At 38.5% G+C, this 21164-nt stretch overlaps 2 protein-coding genes across 9 annotated transcripts in view; both read right to left on the minus strand.

The window, feature by feature from the left end:
- Nucleotides 1-21164, minus strand: part of LOC108050586 (CUGBP Elav-like family member 2) — a 59984-nt gene that overhangs the window by 30257 nt on the left and 8563 nt on the right. For 3 of the 8 annotated variants that reach the window (XM_017132320.2, XM_017132321.2, XM_017132322.2), the window contains exons 3-5: nt 17183-17403; nt 15414-15496; nt 12033-12081 (exon numbers count right to left, since the gene is read on the minus strand). In XM_017132320.2, coding sequence (XP_016987809.1) covers nt 12033-12081; nt 15414-15496; nt 17183-17403 — 353 coding nt within the window. Of the gene's footprint in view, nt 1-3285; nt 6762-7037; nt 7462-12032; nt 12082-15413; nt 15497-17182; nt 17404-21164 lie in introns of those variants that run through there. The other 5 variants (XM_017132326.2, XM_017132327.2, XM_017132323.2 and 2 more) reach the window with 5 other exon arrangements.
- LOC108050588 (ribokinase) lies at nt 17829-19382 on the minus strand. The gene is made up of 2 exons (XM_017132328.1): nt 19247-19382; nt 17829-19193 (listed from the first exon to the last, which is right to left on the minus strand). Exons 1-2 carry the CDS (start codon nt 19300-19302, stop codon nt 17942-17944), a joined length of 1308 nt encoding a protein of 435 aa, XP_016987817.1. The 5' UTR covers nt 19303-19382; the 3' UTR covers nt 17829-17941.

Genomic DNA, 21164 nt, shown 5'->3' on the forward strand with positions numbered 1-21164 from the left:
ACTTAGCACTAAGCCACTCCCATCTGCTGGGCTTTCTACCTTTATGTGTATATAACACCTGTGTGAAGCTCTAATCAGCTTGAGCAGAGTTTGAAAGAGACGAATGTCTGTGTTTATACAATAAATGAGAAGGAACTCACGGTAAATAAGTAACTTGAGACCCAGGCGGGGAGTTTCGAGCTGGAAAACTAAACAAGCCGACAACTGTTCGACACCTAAACATATACGAACAATATGATTGTGAAATTTTGAGCTTATTTATCTAGAAACAACAGAAACTTTGTTTGGCACTGAAACTTCGGATATTCCCCTAGGAAGTTTCCGCTCGCCCGCTATTAATATTGAGTAACATAATTGAGTTTGGGCTTAACATTGTTATGTATGTATCGATTCATCCAAGTTTCAAAATTTTTGAAAGAATTTCCTATTGTTATTTACAAATTGCTTACAAATGACGTTTGGTTTAAGTGTATATGAACAAAAGTATTTATGTTTGAAGTTTAAACAACTCAAACATAAGCTGAAATTTGTGAAATTTTTCTTTGAAATGGGTTACCAATAATGTAAAGAAGTGCTGTTAAGCTCTGCAAATATTTCAATATATAATACTTTTAAAAAATAGGATTTCACGTTGATAGCACAAAAGTGCAATAAGACAATGGCCAATATTGCAGAATTCATATTTTCCCAATTTTCATGTCTTTCAAAGTAAAATTTGTTGAAATACCCTTAAAACTGATTTCCATTTTATTGAAAATTTCATAACTGTTTGAAAAGCTATAAGTTCGAATTGATTTTGTGGCTTTGGGTCGTTTCCGAATTCTGTGAAATTTTCAAATTTCCTTGGAGTACTCGTATTTTCTAATTTGTAGTTTTCCCTGCCCGAATGTGCCCCTCTCCCCTCAACACCTTTACCGACTGTCTATTTTCAATTTCTTCTGACCCAGCTGAAATTGACGTTTGCCAGTCTATTGACAGACTGCCTACAGAAGATGATGATGATGATGATGATGCTGGGGCTGATGTCGAAGCTGATGGCTTCTTGTTTGTACATGGCCAACATATAGACATAAATATGCGTAAATAGACAAGTTTCCCCGCCGCTCGGCCGTTTCCCTCTTCTTGGAATGTAACTCAGAAGAAAGTGCAAATATTGACGAGAGTTTCCATTTTGCAGGTGCCCCAAAGTGGAACAGTCTTCTGTTGATGGTTGCGACATATGCGAAACCAATTGATTCGTCGCCCAAATGGCTATTACTATATATACACGTGGGCCGTTGTGACATTTTCATAATCATTTTGTTAACGCTTCGCTGGACTCCAGACGAATACAAATTGTGCAGTAATTTTTTTTCTAAGTGAGCTGATTAGTCGGCTTGAAGTTTTGAATTTAAACATTTTCTAACCCACTTTTTATAAACTTTATATTATTATCTTGCTGAGCCAAGCGCTTCGAGGTGCAATTTACTTGACAACAAACTTGCTCGCAATTATCACATAAACTTCGCATTTACACTCTGAACTTTGCTTCTGCCACAGCACCTCATGTGGTTTGTTGTTGTTGCCCGATGTTTTTATTGTGGTTGTTGTTATTATTGCTGTTAAATGAAAATATTCAGAGCGGAAAGTTACGCTTTTCCATTATAAGCGGGCCATTCGAAGCATGATAAAATCATATGTGGTGGTTTCTATTTCGAGGAATATCAAAAGTGAATTTGAGGTTCAGAAAACTGTAAGGCGGAAGAGTTTGAGGTATATTTAAGCATAATTGGTTAACAAGTTATGTAATTCTTAATAAAATGGGTAAATTTTCGAAACTTAAAGCTTGCAAGGATCATGACACCATTATGCCTTACTTAAATTTTATAAATATTTCTCTTAAAGGCCACCATAGGTTTTTATTATACACAACTGAACAATTACTATGCCTACTTTTCTACACAGTAAGAAAATCGAACTAAATGAGGATTTTTATAAAGTCTTAATGTTTTTTAGTAGTAGTTGTAGGAGGTCTACTGAATTAAACTTGGCTTAAGGTCAGTGAATATACCTTTAGATAATTTACAGATATAAGCTAAAAACGTGCCTTTCAAAACGCTAAAATGTTTCCAGTTGATTATTATTAAGTACACATTTTTATTGTTTGTGTACATTTTTAAATATTTTTAAATTTGTCGAAAAACGTATTTCAATTTTTTGAGGTTTTGACGAGCCGTTGACATTTTGTATTTAATACGGCCTGCACTCAGGTTTTCTTTTCTGTGGCGTTCGCCTCGTGTGAGGCTCCTCAAAAATGAAAACCAAAAGAAAATTTGACAAGTGACAATTTCCGTATGTTGACTTCGTCTTGAGTGATTATTTTCTGAGGGACAGTTTTCCCCATCCCAATAATTCATTTTCGTTTCAGAAAGCGTTACGTGAAAGAAAAATGGGATTACAATTAGTGGAAATTTGTATTAAAGATGTAACAAACGTGTCGGGACTTTTGATTCTACGTGTTTGCGCATACTTATGTTATGGAGTAGAGATATTTAATCCAGCTTAATGGGATGCTGAGTTAAGGCATAAAGGTTGACCTTGTAGGTGAGAGGTGGCGAAGGGTGCTGGAGGGGCAGAGCTCATCGACAGCCTTCATCCGAGTCTATTTATGGCTGACACACCCAGCTCCAAGCTCACACACTCGAGTCACTCGACCGGAACGCCAATTGGATCGGAAATCGGTTTTTTTTGTCTGTTATATTTGCCAACTAACACTGGCCTTACCCATCCCTTTACCCCATTTTTTCAAAGCCCATCAGCTGTTCTGTATTCAGTGTGAATTGAATTATATTCTACGCGATTACTGAGGCTATTTTCACAGGTAAATAGAGTTGGGCAACAAGTTCACGATATGTACTGGCAGTGGCAAGTGGCTATAGAGGCCATTAATTAATAACATTTTATTCAGACCGCAACAAAAAATGTTCTATTTTAATTTAAGACTGCCTTGGAAATATGTTTTCCCTTTCATTCCCTTACAAGCCATAACCTTTACTCAGTGCCCACTGTACTGTCGACCGAGTCAAGCTAGGATCTTATCGTTCACTAATTATGCAAATGCTATGTGCATTTCAAAGTCTGATTTACACACTCGAAAATGCGCTTAATTTGCGTATTCTTTAAGTTTTTCGATGACTGCAAGTCGCAGAGTATCTCGATCCGAAAGATACCTGGAATTGATCGCTCGTCTTGAACTTTAACTTTGACACGCGCGTGCGCGGCAATTGTAATTTCCGTTTGACTCACGAAACGCTTTTATTGAATTCTCTCCGATTACGGCGACACGTCTCCGATTTGAGAGTATCTGTTAGATACTCGTTGAGAATTTCAGCGATTTGTTTCTGCTATTTTTCGGCGCTGTGTTTTTTCGCAGTCGATCCGAAAACGCGACTGATGTCTGGGCGATTGAGTGACAAACTGCTGGCGACGCTTATTTTTTCGCTGCCGTTTTTGCGCTTCGTTCTGCGGTTTATTTTACTTGATTTTTGTAGTTGTAGTTGTATATGGTATGTACTTTAGCCATTGTGTACTCAGTTCACGATGAGCCGCATGGCGACGTCAAAGCAAAGGCACCAGCAACAGAAGCGAACAGTTCGAATACAAAAAAAAATATCATTATTGCCGCTGCCTTTCGGGTTTGTGTCAAAATGGCAATAAGAACCGCGTGCTGGGGAATACTGTGCCGGGAAAATGGGAAAATTATGAAGATTGAATGGTTTTTAAAGTGCACGCTGAGGGAATTCAATCGAATATTGATGGCCAATAGGTTTTCTTATTACGAGAAATATAAATTACTTATATTATAGAGGTTTATAGAACATAATTAAAGAATATGATTCCTTTAACTGGTTAAGGTTGAATTCAATCTTACTCTTTTAACCTTATAACGATCATCCCCAAGAAATATTATTTGAAAAAAACCGAGCTTCTCAGTCTCCCATTTCTTGGCTAAGCCTGCCATTGCATCTGCTACATGATCGAGTCATATTCCTTATGTACGTTATTTCCATAAATACTCGTATTCCTGGGATGGAACGTCTACCTGAGAGATGCCACAGACCTTGTGTTTATGTTTACTTTCGTTTCGCATTTCAGCAGCCAGCTACAGTCTGGATCATTCAAGGCAGTTGTTTAATTTATCAGTTAACAGCTCAGAGCTAAAAGCTTTAGAAGCGAGATCACAATTCAGCAGAAAATTAGAAACAATTTTGTCAGCTGACTCTTGAAGAGTAATTTTTCGGGCAAATGCAGCTTTTGGAAATTGTAGACTGTTTTTCCCTTCTTATCGCTGAATGAAATTGAAAATTTAATTAAAATCAAAGGGAAAACAAAACCAAACCATATGCCGCAATCATGTGTTGGAATAAGGGGCGTAGGGGCAGTGGCATTATAGAACAATACGCCTCCTAATTACAGACAGAGATACGGATACAGATACAGCCACTGCTGCAGATACAATGCGAAAACACTTGAAACGAACAGACGCACAGGCCATTTTCGATAATTGAAAATAATAATTAAAATTCCCTGATTGAAGGGAGGGTAAAAACGAGAAGGATCGGCCCTGACGTCCACAATTGGAGTGAAAGAATCCCATAAAAGCGGCAACAACTGCAGGGCATACATAATACAATTTGTAACTGTTAGTATGCAAAACATGTCGCCTCGCCCCCTCGCCCCCTCGCTTCACCATTCTTTTGGGTCATAGAGCCCGTTAGCCGTATTTGTCCATCAGAAGTCATCATGGAATTGGTTGTCATTCACTTTGCGCCTCGGCTTTGTTCTCGCAGTCCCCTCCTCAGCCCCATTTCCATAGAATTTATAACCCCTTCAGCCCCTTGGGCGTGCGTGATTTCTTCAATTAATTGTTGTCTCCAAGCACTTTGAACACTGCACAATGTCGTTCTCGACAGCACTTTTTCCCATCATTGTCTACACCTAATTGGAGGTCCGACAAGAACTAGTCGGTCCATTGTGCTAGTGCAACAAAGGTCCATGAAAATATGCATAATTCTAACTCAAACAATGACAATTGCCAAGGTATTGCAATTCATTCTGCAAAGAGCATTGTGCATTATGGATTGCTTAAGAAATATGGTAAATGTTTCAACGGAAACTTATCAATTATGACACAAATGCAGACAACAGAGAAGTAAATTCAACAAGAGTTGGAGTCAAGATTTCCGAAGTACTGGTTTACTTATTCAGGCATTTTATATTTGAATATGACTATAATTCTTTATTGGAGGCACTTAAATATACTATTTCCAAACTAGCCTTATTCAGAACTTGAAAACTGATATAAAAGTATCTGAACTAGTGTTCAAAGTTTCAAAAATATTTTGATATTGTAGAAATAACTTAATTGCTTAATAAGTATCCGGCGTGCAATGATAAAAACAAGATGATTTAAAGTAGCTAACAAGTTTTGTCGGCATGAAAAGTAAGTACTATGGAGCTTTTGAGAGAAACGATTCCCTGAAATAAACTCGCGCTGTATCAATCTTTAAGCTTCATTGCCGTGGTATCCCCGACATCTATAAACCAACTCCATGTGGAGAGTTTCCCCGGCCATTTGTCATCTCCCCGGCTTTCCCATGTATCTTTCTTGATGCCGTTTGCCATTTTGGCTCACAAATCTAGCAATTATTCACATATTTCAATTACCGCTCGTCAAGCGTAAGAAATGTCTTGTGCCACACATGACAAACTGCAGCTGCGAATGCGATTGCAACTGCAACTGCAATTGCAACACAGAATGCAACGCACTTTCCACACGCAACCAACGAAATTTCTCCAATTTCAGTGCCTGGCATTCTTCGCATACTCGATCGCAAACGGCACGCAATCGCTGCCTAGAATCTATAGCCGCTTTTTGAAGATACAAAGATGGAAATGCGAGATGGCCGAAGCAAAACAAACTGCAAACAAAAACAGCAATCAGCTGACTTCAGTTATATAAACAAGCTAATTTCTTTGCGCAAAAATAATAATAATGGAAATGAATTGGAAACTGGTTGCGACCACAGCCGGTTCGCCAGTGAGAGGCCGAGAAACTATGAAGAGAATCTGGGAGAAGCCGGCGGAGAATGACTCAAACTGCAGCCGGGATTATAATTTATTTAGCTGGCTTTGTTTTTGCCCCTTTTGCACTTAATTATTCGTTTGGGAAGTGCTTTGCATATTGTTTTCGTTTTCGATTTCATCGCTTTTCTGTTGTCATTTTGGCCGTGTTTACTTTTTGGCAAATACCAAACCGAATGACAAATCCAATCGACTGAGTTGTGGCCGCTTGTGCCGTTCTGGCATAGGAAATTAATGTTTTAATGGCATTTATTTCGGGCACCCCAACGAAATCGAAATTGAAATATGTCCGAGGTATGCTTGCCCGATATTTTCGGTAGATTTAGCAAAGCTATTAACTTAATGTTGACCAAATTTTGAATAATGGACAACAATCTCTAATTTGACCAAAGAGAAAAAAAGAATGAGTTAGTTTACAGATCTGTGTCAGCTTACAGACATTTTCCAATCGGCTCTTACACTTTCTAAAGAAAATTGCTGTGTGTTAACTTGTTTTGGGTTTTAATCACTGCTCTTAAGCTCCAATAAAAAGACTATATAGTTCTGAGCTTAGACAACCTGCGTTTTATTACAGTTTAAAAAAATGTTCAAATTATTAAGTGCCCCAGGAGAAGGTTTTTTAATTGCTGGTCAAGTGAATATTTAAAATCCTTTTATCTTTTTGCAGAGTTTTTTATTTACTGCTACACATAAAGTTTAAAATTTACAACCCTTGCGAAATGTTAAATAAAAAAAAACCAAATTAAAAAATACAAATTTAAACTAAATTTTTTCTGTTTCATCTGCCTTGGTATTTAAAAAGACATTTTTCAATAATTTAAGTGTATTTCTTTATGCAGTAATTTCCTTTGAACAAATTAACAATTTGTTAGCACACCGCACAGTTGTCATTTCAAAATCGTTTTCTCAATTACCAAATCAACGATGATTAAGTACAATCCACACGTATGAGCGTATATCGAGTCATATATGTGGACGATTCAATCAATTGGCTGTGCCAATAGTTTATCAATATCTGAGAGATATGTGCACAGGGCGAGCGTTTCGTTTCGTTTTTCAATTAAGACTTTGCGGCTGGCGTAGATTTAATTTAAAGAATTTCATTTGCTGCTGACCAACCACAAAGTGCGGGGAAGACACTAAGATACGCAGATACGGAGATCGTGCCGCGAATGAATGACAACTACGGCACGTAACGTATCTATTGGATAGCGGCGCGCGACTGCGACTGCGAATAACGAGTAACGATCCCCGATCGACGATCACCGATCGACTGAAAATTGAAAGCCCGCGGCACTTCGCCCCGCGATCAATTGCGCTGCACTTTGGTGGATACAGAGATACTTTTGCCGCTGGCAATGCCGCTCTTGCCGGCTCTCTCTCTCTCTCCCTCTCTCTCTAAACAGCTGTTGCGGACACTTGTGGCTCGCTCACATGAAAGCCAATTATCCACGCTCGTTGCCTTTGGCTGTTTGTTTATTTATGTTTGCTGGGGAGTCATCAGCGGTTGACAGTTCTCGGTACATATGAGTAGCTCTCTCCCGCTCCGGCGCTTCCCTCTCTCTCTGCGACCGTGTTGCCCTCTCTTTCCGATCGGTGCCGGGTTGACTCAGCGGTTTTCCTGCGAGCGGAACGGATACGACGTGATGAAATCGTGCTTTACTCTGGGTCAAAGGGTTAAATACAAATTTCAATTCTAATATTATATTTATTGAACAAGTGTGAACGCTACCAAATAGTTAGCGTTAAAAGCTTTATATTCAATTTGCCAAATTCCTCAAAATCTTTAAGATTTTAAAATCGCTTGTGGATAAGAAGCTACTAACAAATGTACTGACAAAGAAGAGTATATTATGAATTTCATAATATTTGATTAGTTGAGCTTTAATAAAGCGAATGCGAAATAAACTTAAAAAAACAAGAAAGGAAGCAAAGTTCGGCAATAAATGTTTAGCCCAAAAATGGGGCCCCAGTTTGTAATGGGACAGTAAAAACTAATAAATACCATACCATTAAAACAGTTTAATTAGATCACATAATTTTTGAATAAAAAAAAACACAACATGAGGAAAAATTAGACAAATTTAATTTTCCCTTATGTGTTGTTTTTTTTGTATCGAACGTTCGCTGAACTGACACTCTGTTTAATTTAAGTTGATCCATTGTGACCAGTTAAATTAGATCACAATATAGATATTTTTAATTTTAAGCATAGAAACAAATATATAATATAAATAGGAATTGATAGTATCCAAGGGTCGATAATTAGCGTAAAAAAAACTTTTTGATTAACTATTGTCAAGGTATTAGTCACTAAATCAAGGAGCCCAAACCGTTTTCTGAGCTAGCGTAAGACAGGGACGATATTTCATCTAAAAATTAAATCTCATTTCATATATTTTTAACTAAAAATGTGACAAGTTTAAATATATTTTATATATAGACAGCGCTTAGCGTATGTAAAATGGTTTATATTTATATTTGAAAAAAAGGCGTGGAAAAGTTCGCCATTTGATTACTAATTCTCTTAAGTTCGCATTGTTTGCAGTTTATTAGTCAAGTGAACAGTACATTATGTATTCATAAATAACTTAAACGATTTACAGCAGCTTTGGCCGCCGTGACATTACATAAATCATTGCACATTTAGCTTAACCCTCTTTCTCACATCTTCCCAAACGAGTTGGCACCACCCCTCCCTCCCTCCGCCCAGACCCCTTTCACGCCTCATGTGCAAACCATCCCGAGATTTAGCAGCAACAACAACCGCCTTTTCTAACACATTTAATGCCAAGTCAACTTTGTGTGCTCACTTGACAAGATCGCGACGACCTAAAAGGTTTCGAGACGCGAGCAATTAACATCAGAGCTACAAAAAATACTGGCCGTATCTGTGTATCTTGCAGATGCCAGGCTGTATCTATGTATCTAAACGGGTGATCACGTCAAGCGGGGAGCGCGAAAATCAATTGAAGAGCGGTTCGGGGCAGCCGACTCAGTGAACATAGAAAAGCGCTTTGTTTTCGCTGCCAGGCCCGCAGAACGCTTAATAATTGAATCGAAAAGTGTGCTAATGTGACCGGCATCTGAGTATCTGGCAGATACCGGGTCACACAGATCTGTGGGCTGAACTGCAAACATGAAAATGCATTCTCGGATCTGAAGATACCGCCATAGGAACATTCATTCTCTACACATTGACCTCCTAAAGAAACTAATAAATGCTTAAGTGACTGTGAAGATAAATTACCTTGTTATTTTTAAAGATTAACTCTTTTTTTTTTATTTACTAGTGTTTATTTTGTATTAAACTTCTGTGACTTGAACTGTTTCTTAACAGCTCTAAACAGACAATTCTTAAGGTTTCTTTTCTTTATATTGAATATACTTATGATTTAAAGCCTTATTCCATTCATAAATGTCATCCAATTTTTTCACAAGTCTAATGGCTTTAATTTATTGTAGGCTATTTATTTTTCTTCCACTAAGATATACCAATTGTGCCTTTTTGATTTCTAAATACACAATTGGTGAAATGAAAATTGATTCGTTGTCGTCGTCTGACAATTCACAAATTATTGAGCCCATTAATCCGAAAATTGTGTTCATAAATAAAATCGTGCAATCGAGTATCTACTTGCATTCGCTTGAATCTCATTAAATTGGGATGATTTTGCATGCGACTAGTTGGCCGAAACGACAAATCGTGGGACGGAGACGGGGCAATCGATGGCCAGAAGTTGGCGGAAAAACCAGCAGCGAAATAAGGCGTCCTAAACAACTCGGCAACTAAGCCAAGCCAAAAGGGCAGGCTAAAAAGGCGGACAGCTACACAGACGACGACAAACGGCAGCTAAAAGTATTTAGAATTTCTGGCATTTTGTCAAGTGTCGCCAAAACATTTCGCACAACACGCACCATGGTAGAGAGAGTGAGAGATAGGGACAGTGAAAGAGAGAGTTATATAGAAAGAGAGAGAGAGGTCCATATTTGTGTGTACTACAGCGAATCTTGCACTTGTTGCATTCTGCGAAATTTGTGTGGCATTTGAAAATGTTTGGCATTTGTTCTTGTTAATACACTATCAGAAAACAATATATTAATTTAATGGAGACATTTTTTAATACTTGGGCTTCGATAAACTTAATTACGCCTAAACTTATATTTATTTTTTAAATTTTATAAATTTTTAATTGCTAAAGATGACATTAGAAACATTAGGTTGACTTTGATATAACCCTAAGTTTATGTAAGTTGTTTTAATAAAATTATTAAATCATTCGCTATGTAAATCATTTTAGCTTTTAGATGTTCTTCACTTTATTTAAGTGAATAATAACTAACCGTCTTTGTTTTACAATTAGTCTATTTATCTCAAGCTTATTTTGAACACATTCTCGTTTCTCTATCGCTAGCTGTAGCAATTAATTTTTGAGTGCATTTTGAGATGTGTTTAACGAAACGGACACTGCCCGCTAAATTAAATATTGGACAAATTTTTTGTTGTATTCGCACATTCGACCATTTATCTTAATTTTAGTGACGATATTTGTTAATCTTTCGTGTATTAAACGATGAAACGAAAAGGAAACCCAAGAGAACTGCGAGAGAGATTCTTGCTCAGATGAGTGCCAATTTTTAGTTAATTTACCATAAAATTTCCGTGTTACGTATTTTTAATTTTGTGATTTATTTTTGTCACGCGTACACACTTGACGCAATCGGACGCAATCGAGGAGAAACAAAAGCAGCGGCCAGAATACGCTCAAATGGTTTTTGGATCAGTCGGGGATACAGTGGGCGTCTGGTGGGGAAAAGTGCTCTTTGCGAGGTAGTTGGCTCTTGAGCCACTTGTACACAATCGAAAGCAAAGGAAAGCAATTATGTAAGAAGGAGTAGAATGGGGAACACAAAGGGGAACAACAATCGATGGACACCGAGGTGAATGCGAGCGATGCCCTAAACATTTCCGCTGCACTCGAGCAATGCTAAGAACAACAGGAAAATCCAAAGTCACATGCACACACTCTTACACACCTACACACACACACACGTGCTAAAACGGAAGCGGAAACGCAGTGCATATGCGGAGTGCAAGAAGGATTCACACAAGAAGGACATTAGGGACAATCACCTCGCAAATCGTGCGATAGGTTAGAGAAGACAAAACAATTTTCCGATTTGAATTAAAACAGGAGGAATCCAATTGTATAAACTATATAACCTTATATATAAACTAATTTAACATAATTTTCAATATTATAAAGAAAAAAAATGTGTTGCATATACTAATACTTTTACTTTTCAAATTTCTTTTTAACTTGTTTAGGAGAAACCTAAATATTATAAGCATTGCAAAATTAACTTTGCTTGTAAGTTTCATTTTATTCAACATTTTAAAAGTGAGGTAAAATATTATATGTATATCACCCCCACTGAATTCTCTAAAGCGGTCTCTACAAAGAAAGCGTAAGGCATTTTTTTCTAAAAGTAATATTTTATGGCTCAGGGCTGGTATCAACTGTTTTTTACGTTTGTCTAGGAATGACTTCAATGCTTTTTCCCTCTTCTTTTCAGCACATATCCTAATCGATTTATTGGTCTCACACAATCCAACTAATACAGGATTGTAGCCAGTTAGCCTTCTCCATACTGGTTTTTTTTCACCCGTCCTGTCAGTTTGAGCATTATTCATTTTCATTGCCGCATTCCCCGTTCGAATTTCTTTTCCATGTGTTGTTTTGTGTAATCAAATACAGACACTACATCCCCTTATCCTTGCTTGTGATTAAGCCCAAAAGGCTCACACACACTGATAAAAAAAACCGGGAACTAGCAATCAACTGAAGGGAGATAGAGGCGGGGGAAGAACAAATATGCCCCGAAACGAAGTCTAAAGAGGAACTTACCATTTCTGTTCTCACTATCCGCCGGCTTCATCTGAATGGGATGGTGCATCTGTCAAAGAGAAAAAATAGAGAATTGTTAAAAAAAAGGGTAATATTTTTGGGAATTGTGAATGGAACTTTTATTAGAAAGTGCTTTAATTTTAAGGTTCGATTTAAGTTTTAAATAGCCTAGAAAATAATGATAAAAACAAGACAAATCAAAGTCTAATATCTTATCTTATTCTCCATTGGGTATAATCATGGCTAATTATTTTAAATAACATTTTGATAATGTTTAAGTATGACAGATATTTTTTTTTAAATTATTGTTTGCATTGTGCTTGAATTCATATTGCAGGGTATTTTAAACTTTCGTAATATTTACTCTACCATCAACAAATTAAACCAACAACCGACCAGAGTTCTTCTTAAATAAACAATGATTTTATTCGATTATTTAGGAGTTGTTTGATCTCATCAGACCTAAATTTGGCTCAATGCAAGTGGAAAGCGCTAATGAAATAGCTCGGAAAAAGGAAGCCGGATAAAAAAGAGTGGGCGAAACAAATAGGAACCAAAGAGCCCATTTCATTAACGTGGCCATTAGCACTTGAAAAATGCAATTCAATGCGATGCTTTTAACAAATTTTCAATTTATTTTACATTCGTCGTGCGAACCGATAAGGTCCCAGGTCCTTTTTACTGGGTCCTGTCAGGCAGTGGCCATTACTTTGGTTTCAATTAACTTTTCATTCAAACGGTTCGAGCAGCGGAAATGATAATAATAATACTTACAACGATATTAGAAAATGGAGCTTCAATTGCAGGAAACTTTTCCCATTGCCCGGGCGAAAGAAGAGGCGTGTGGGAGCAAAACCCGGACAAAGTGACTGAATGACTGAGTGATGTTCAGCAAATTGAAATGAAATGCTTACGGGTTGAGGCCTCCCCGCATCTCTTTTTCAAACCAAATAAAACCGAACCGAACGGGGGAAAGCCAGAAGGTTTCTGCACAAATTACGAGAAAATGTCACCGCCTCTGGTACTTGGTACTTGGTCCGTAGTCCGTAGTCCTCAGTCCTTGTCCAGCCACCGACTTGCCCATCCTTGAACCCTTCCCACTTATTGTTGCGCCATTTTGCTCCTCTATTATTCAAAATTGACAGTTGAATGAGTAAAATGGCCGTCTGCCTCAATCTGAATTGCTCTTTTCTGGCATTTCATTTAACTGTCTGTCTCGCAGGATCGAGCTAGTGTGGATGCCTACATATTTATCTGGCCAAGTATTTGTCTCTGTTTGTGTTGGCCAAATCCTGAATGGAAAACCCTTTCAATTTAATGGTATAGAGGCTATAATGCGATTTGCAGCAAGTTACTTTTTAGTCCTTCTCTGATTGTCAATTAGCTCTCAAAATATTGTGGTTAGCTTTTGTTTTTTTCTTGATTTAAATATGCCAGCAGTGGTTTGGAACACTGAAAATAACTTTGTTTGATTAAGAAGGATTTAATTGATTGAAAAATGACTATTACTAATGTTAAAAAAAAAAATGGATTAAATTCATTTCAAAAATATTCATTTAAAATTTAAAATGTACTACAAAATGCCCAAATTAATTGAGCTTGTAAAACAATTTCTATTGAGTGCCCGAATTTAATTATTCAATATGCAAAAACATGGCTCATCAAATTTGCAAGAATCTTAAAAACTTTCCTCGCTTACATTTATGCCAAAATTTTCAAATAAATGTTCATAGTATACTTTCGGGCTTTTCACTTGAACCCTGTCCCCTCCTTCATTTTGTCCGACTTGCAACTGTATCTTTTCACACGTGCCAGAAAAAATGAGAGCGAGAAAAAGGACAACGCTTGGCAAGGACACTTAACACTCACACATACATATAGTTATATGGGAGAAAAGTAGGAGGGCCGAGAAAAGTGGGCAGTTCAAAACAAAATATTTATTGTGGCCGTTGACAAGCTGGGCATTTCCTCTGTGTGTGTGGGAATGTGGGCATTTTAACGTCTGTTTACCTATCGATTATTTCAGGTAAATTAAGTAGCTTCGGAGCTGACGAGGACCTCCACGTCCACGTCCATGTCGACATCGATGTCCTTTCCGTTGAGGGCAGCCTGCCAAATGCATTAAAGGATCAGACATGCTCACACACTCACACCCTGCAGCACACATACCCTCGCAGGGACGCATAGCTGGACGACCAGGCACTTACTTATACAAACAAAGATCCACCTTGCAAACATACACACACACACACACACATGTGGTCATTATTTTGACAATTACACACGTGGCGCCATTTGGCTAGGACCTTATTCCCCCCTTAAACTCCTTGTTTGCCTGTGTGAGTTGGGGTCCTTGTTTTAGTGCCAGCCGAACGTTCCTATATGGATTTTCCATTAACGATTTGAATATGTAAATGATGGAGCGAGTGCCAACTGTGGTTTCAAGTTGAACGGAATTCGGTAATCTTTTTGTTGAGATGCACTTTTGTTTTATTTTAGATTATACCTATTTATTTGTGATTGTAACTTTTAATCACAATAAAGAGGTATAATCTATATAACTATAGTGCATTTTAACAAAATGTAAACTATATTTCATTCTACAGATTCCCTCATGGGAAGATGAGCTTATGGTCATCTATTTTTTCAAGCATTATAAATGGAATATAAATTCTCAATTATGGCATTGTGCTTACTTTTTTTCAAGGGCCACAATCAGATCTTGGCTTAGCGCACAGAGATATTTTACTGCATTTAAGTGTGTTATCCTAAGGGTTACTATACAGTTATTACAGGATACTTTCATTTGAATATTGAACCACTGTGCATGGTCACATCCAATCGGTTGATTCACCCACCACCTGCCCCTGCTGATCCAATCCCCAGCAATCTTAGTGTGTTTGCTTGTGCGTGGAACGCTTCATTTAATACGTTAACAATGAGATTGTCCTCAATAATTGAATCCACTAATTGACTGATGATTACATTTTGTGTTGGCCATACACCAATAGTCCACCAGAGCCCCTGCACCCCTGCACCCCCGTGCCCGCCCCCAAAAACCATGCGCTGAAAGTATGTCATCGATCGATCGGGTAGCAAGCGGTTGACTTTCTCAAGCTGTATTATTCAAAAGGGCGCACAAACAGTAACTGTACTGGGTTTATGGGTGTATGGGTGTATGGGAACTACGAAGAAAGGCACACACACGCGCACACATACATACGCAAATACGAAAAGAAATGCTCACATACATGGACACAGAGAACAGGAAAACGGGCAGAACTCAAAGCTACATAGATGGTATAGGGTGTGTATTGGTGGTCGGTGTGGGTGTTGGTGTGGGTGTGGGTGAGTGGGTGTAGTGTGTTGGGAGGTACTTACCCCGTCCAAGGTCTTGATGTTGTGCAACGCATCCTGGGCGCGCAGGGCGGCCTTTCTTGTATAGTAGGTGACAAAACAGCACCCTGCAAACGAAAATGAAACAATCGAATACAAATCGAATACAAATCAAACGAATCGATAGACAGTAGCACAGAACATATGATACATAACGAACATTATATATATACTGTATAATATATATACCGGATGCATTGAGTATTATTTACTGGGACCATTACAAAGTTAAGCTCTTATTTCGATAACTACTTGTTTTAAGCTTTTCATCATGCATCCGGAACATTTAGTCCGAGGCTTAAAGCTAGATATATATGGCTCTATATTGTCATGCAGATTTCTGGACACGGGACGAGCGCTTCATGCAGGCCATGCGGATCAAATGGGACAAGGACAAAAACTATGGGACTACGGACTTTGTGAGGTTGACGTTGGAAAATATTACTAATTGGCTACCGATAAGCTGTGAATATTTTCCATTATAAAAGAGCTTTAGTAATATATAAATTAACATTAATCAAAATAAAAAAAATTTCTGGTTCCATTTTATAAAGCGAAATCTGACAGGGATTACAAATAATTATCAGATAAACGAATCAACATGGATCGTTTAATATACGAAGAAATTTTAATTTATAGGGGAGTCTAGAGACTTCATAAGAATTTTGAGATTGCTTATATAGGTTTTAAAGAAAGCAACACTATATTTTGAATACGGAAGTCCGAAAAAAGACGATTATTTTTATATAGTTTAAGCACCTTTATAAATAAAATAAAATCTTGATTTCTGCTACGTGATATCTTCTAGAATAAATAAAAAAGTTTTTCTACTGTCATTTTTAATAAGCAAATATATGTGATTTCTAATATAGCATACTATTAGATGGACAAGAAACTCGATGCATATGATTTTCAATATTGCCTTTTGTTTTGATTTTCTGTATATATTTAATATATATTTAATTGTTAGCTAATTTAAAAGTTTAAGTTTTGAGTCTTAAAAGTGTTTTATTTGTTTCTGCTTAGTTTAATTCAATAAATTTTATTTTGTATGTTCCCTTCTGATAATATTCGTAAGTTCTCCATTGTGCTATCACTTATTTTCATCGGATTACTTACGGAACTTCCTGAAAGTTGGTACACAACCCGCCTCTGCTGACCCATCTAAACTATCCACTGCTCCATTACGAAGATTAAATTATAATCCTCCTCCGACTCGCAGCCACATAAACCACACTCCTCCCTTGGCTTTCATCGAGTTAGCCGTGCTCGAACACCTTGCTCTGAGGATTAATCCACCCATACGCACACCTATGGCCAGGATCAACCCCTCTAGACCATAAATATGCATAATGGAATTTCCCTTTTCGCTTTCGAGGAAAGTTTGCAAGCAAATGCGCATATTATTCTAATACAGCCGAAAATTAACCAGAGCAACATGCTCATGTCCTGCATCCAGCCAGTGTGTGTGTTCTTGTGTGTATGTGGAAGTTTTTCCCGTTTATACACGCACAATTATGGCCAATTACCCCGGCTAAAACTTTGGCCAACACCGCATTCCTGCCCTCAACACCTGTGCTGGGGGCAGGTTTTAATGTTGATGGGTTCGCCATCAGCATAATCATATTACTTGATGTTTATCCGCACAGCCCGGGGACCCAGAATTGATGGACATTGTAAAATTTCATTGAACCCCCCGAGTAATCCGCCCATTTGTATGCCCAGTGCCGTGGCTTACATCTTCTGAGACTCACCTCTGCTAATCGATGTGACCTTGTCCCGGAGCACATTCAACGTGTGCACGGGTCCGAACTGCTCGAACATTTGGCGGAGCCTGGTCTCGTCCCAAGTCTTGGGTATTTGCCCCACGAACATCTTGATGTTGTCCGCATCCGGTTGATCCTTGATCAAGTCCGGACTGTTCGTCTCCATGAGTTCCATTTTGACGGAGCTCTCATCCGTGGGACTTTGGTTGCTGCAATGGAAATTGAGGAATATGAAGGATTGTGGGATACTTTGATTGAGAAATAAACATTTTACATGTCTTAAATCTGAAGACTTGAAATCAGTTAAGTAGATGTGTAGTAAATAATTAAAAGAATTTATTATTGTGGAAACATAATAAAATTTCGAATATCAAGCGGAAGAAAAACCTACCGATAGAAGAGTTTTCTTTGGTAAGAGCTTATCACAGTCATTATTATAATACCGGTAAGGAAAAAAATTAGATATATTTTTAGTTCCTGTTAAGTCAGCCTAAAAATATTGTTTGTGAAGAAAAACTATTACAATTTCATTGTATGTGTTTTACAAACCGAGTATAGAAAAATTGCAATTAACAACCTTCCCAACCTTATACACTTTGGAATAAGAATATAATTTCTAGATTATACCCCTGGATTGATTAGAATGTTTTTATTTATAAATGTTGCTTAAAATTGATAATTACTTAACAAGTAAATTTTGCTTTTAATGGGATCACAGCTAATTTGCACAGCTAACAATCTAGATTTTCAAGTTTTATTCGCAGGAGCCTCTGTATTTCTTTTCTCCACCTTCTCAATTTCATCGGCATCCCTCACGTTTGTGTATCGTTTCTCTGTGGGTTCAGGTGGCTCGTCAGAAGTCTCCACGGGTTTGGGAGCGTCCTCTGGTTTAGGTGGAGGCGGTGGTGGAGGTGGCTCTTCAGCAACAGGTTCCTCTGCTGGAGGAGGTGGTGGTGGCGGTGGTGGCTCTTCTTCAACAACTGCTTCTTCGGCGGGAGGTTCTTCGGGTGAAGGTGCAGGTACGGGTTCCACAACTGGTGGAGCTGCGGTTGCTCCTTCCTCAGGCTCGTTCTCGGTTTCCGCACTCGGAGGTGGTATGACATTAAAAGTGGGCGTTGAAAAGCATAGATCATTCTTGGCCCCTTCCTTGCCCGGAAAACTGGGCTGTGTGCCGCGGCGACCCAGGGAATAGGCGGCACAGGAGTTGGCCGCACTGATGTGATGCTCTGGGGTCAGCTTAGGGAACCGGGCCACATGATAGGCCAAGCTGCCCAGAAAGGCATCACCCGCCCCCGAGGAATCGGCCAAGTGGGGAACATCGGAGGCCGGCACATGAGTGCACATATCGGCGTTCCTCTTGGACATGTAGACCGCTCCCTGGTCGCCCATGGTGATGATCACGCTCTTGGCCCCCTTCTCGATGAGAATCCCAGCTGCTTGGCGGGCCTGCTCGAGGGTTTGCACCTCCTCCATTTCGGTCAGGTGAGCTGCTGCCTCCTGGTTCACCACCAAGATGCTGGGCAAACTGATCATGGCGGCGGGAATGTCCTTTCGCAGGGGCGACATTTGCAGTATGGAGACGCCCTTGAACTGACGCATCGCGCACATGGTGGCATTCATGTCCGCCTCCAGTTGGCAGAGGAGCACCTTGGCCGCCTGGAAGGACTTCTTGGCGCGGGTGACATCCTTGGCCGTGAGGAAGGCATTGGCCCCGGCCACGTTGATCTTGTACTGCTCCCCCTCGTCGGACACCGCGATTTCGCTCATGCCCGTGGGGTTGTCCTTCACCTGCTCGACGTGCTTCACGTCCACCTCCTGGTTCCTCAGGTGATTCATGTAACCATTGCCGGACTCGTCCTTGCCCAGTTTGGCCACCAGGGCGGTGGAGGCCCCCAGTTTGGCAGCTGCCACACACTGATTGGCCCCCTTGCCACCGAAACAGGTCTCCATGTGCGTTCCGGCGACCAGTTCTCCGGGTTTGGGCAGCTCCGCGACATATCTGGGGTATTTATCTGGCTAATTATCGATTTTCTTGTCCGACACTAGGCTTACGTTATGTACTCGACATTCGCCGACCCAAAGACCACGACATCCAGCGACTTTCCCATCTAATCGCCGGGCAAAGCCTATCAATTTTAAATATTATTTTACGGGGAATCTGGTTTTCGGAATGTACTACATTTCTGAAGTCTAGCGATAAAATATAAAATGTCAGCAAAACAAAAGCAATTGATGGGTTTGGTAAAATCTATTTTTGTTGCAAGTGTATGTAAAGTTGTTATCTATTGCACTTGGATTAGATTAGATATTTTTATAATTTGGTTAACGGCAATAAATAAAATAAAATGCTTTGAATATGTTAAATTCATAAAGAATTGAATCGGAATTGCTCTAAAACAATTAAATTAAGTCAAATGTTCGTCCCTAATTAGGCTTCATAAATTAATTAAATTCTTAAAGATGTGATTAAAGAACCGAATTAAGGATGGAATTTCCTTTAAATCATAATGGCAAATACCAAAGCTGATAATAGCTAAGCTGCTTTTAAATTAGCATTATCCAAAAACAAAATCTTTTAATTGAAATAAACTTATTATGTTGAAGTTATGTTATTTGAAGCGGATGAAATGTCTGTATTTACTTCTCCAATTTCAAAATGTAAATCCATTACTGGCGAGCAAAGAGATTTAAAATCTCAAATAAAAGTTCACATCTTTTTTATTGAACTTTCATGGACAACATATTGTTTATCCATCTCTCCAGAATCCGAGTCCTCCGCTTCCTAACTTAATTTGCTAATGACCATAAAAAAGAGAGGGAGATAACAACAGGGAGAAACATTTGTTCTGAATCCCAGTGCGATACCGAGTTGGCTAACAGCATAAAATACAAATACTAATTGTTATTAGCAAACTAATCTAATCTAAAAAGTTGTAAACGTTGTTACTTTTGTTTTGTGGTTGACCAGTCTCCGACTCTACTCTCAGTTCGAAAAGGGGGTTTTCCAGGAGCGTTTCGGGGATGTGGGTCTTTGAGTGACTGGCAACGCATTGAACGCTCCACTTTGAGGTCACTTTCAGTCGGTTTTTGTGTGCTGCCGAAAAAGTTTTCCCTTTTCCCAGCCGCTGTTGTTGCCCCTAATGGGGGTTTATTGGGTGCTCTTGATGGAGTACGAAATTGACTTTTGGTTGGCTGTCAATTTGCTCGGGGGTCTCGGTTACGGAGCCGATTTGCCGTAAGCAGAAGTTGTCAGCCAGTTGCCCCAATAAATTTCAGCACTTAATTGGCTAAGTCAGTTAGTTCTACGGTGGAGTGACAGCGGTATGTTGAGATGGATATCTCGGATGTAAATAAAACTATTCTGGCATCTTACAACTTTTGAATGTTTAAGTTTCCTAATTGAAAAAATAATGGTTCGGTTGTTTAACTTTACTATTTAAGAAAATTAATAAAAGTTTCACGAAAAATTAATCCTTAAAAAATTGTAAAAAGTAATTGAAAAACGCTAGCTAAAGCAACCTTTTTATTTAGTAAAGGATTTTTAAATATAGATATTTCTTTGATAATTTTAAAATGTAAAAAACAACAAAAAAATCAGTAAGGGTGCCAGTGTTTACGTAGCAAGAAAAAGTATCTATGAAATTTAAAAATACAATTTTATAATCTAATCGTATTAATATCGTATTCTTAGTAGGCAATAATTATTTCCATCATTAATTTATTCACATAAATTTTAATTTACATACTTAATCTAAGGAGTAAGATATAAATTAGGGTTGGTCTACCATTTAACCCAGCTTAAACGAAAATAGATGTTTGTATATGCTCAGTTGGAATAGTATTACCGATAACAATTTCAGCATCACATACTTTCAGGATGACAATTGAAATTACCGAATATCTTGGCGAGAAAGTGACAAACTTCTCCCCTGTTTTGGTACATTATTAACTCAAGCTATCTCACGGAGTC

This window comes from Drosophila rhopaloa, unplaced genomic scaffold (genome assembly GCF_018152115.1).
Source record: "Drosophila rhopaloa isolate 14029-0021.01 unplaced genomic scaffold, ASM1815211v1 contig_2, whole genome shotgun sequence".
Lineage (NCBI taxonomy): Eukaryota > Metazoa > Arthropoda > Insecta > Diptera > Drosophilidae > Drosophila > Drosophila rhopaloa.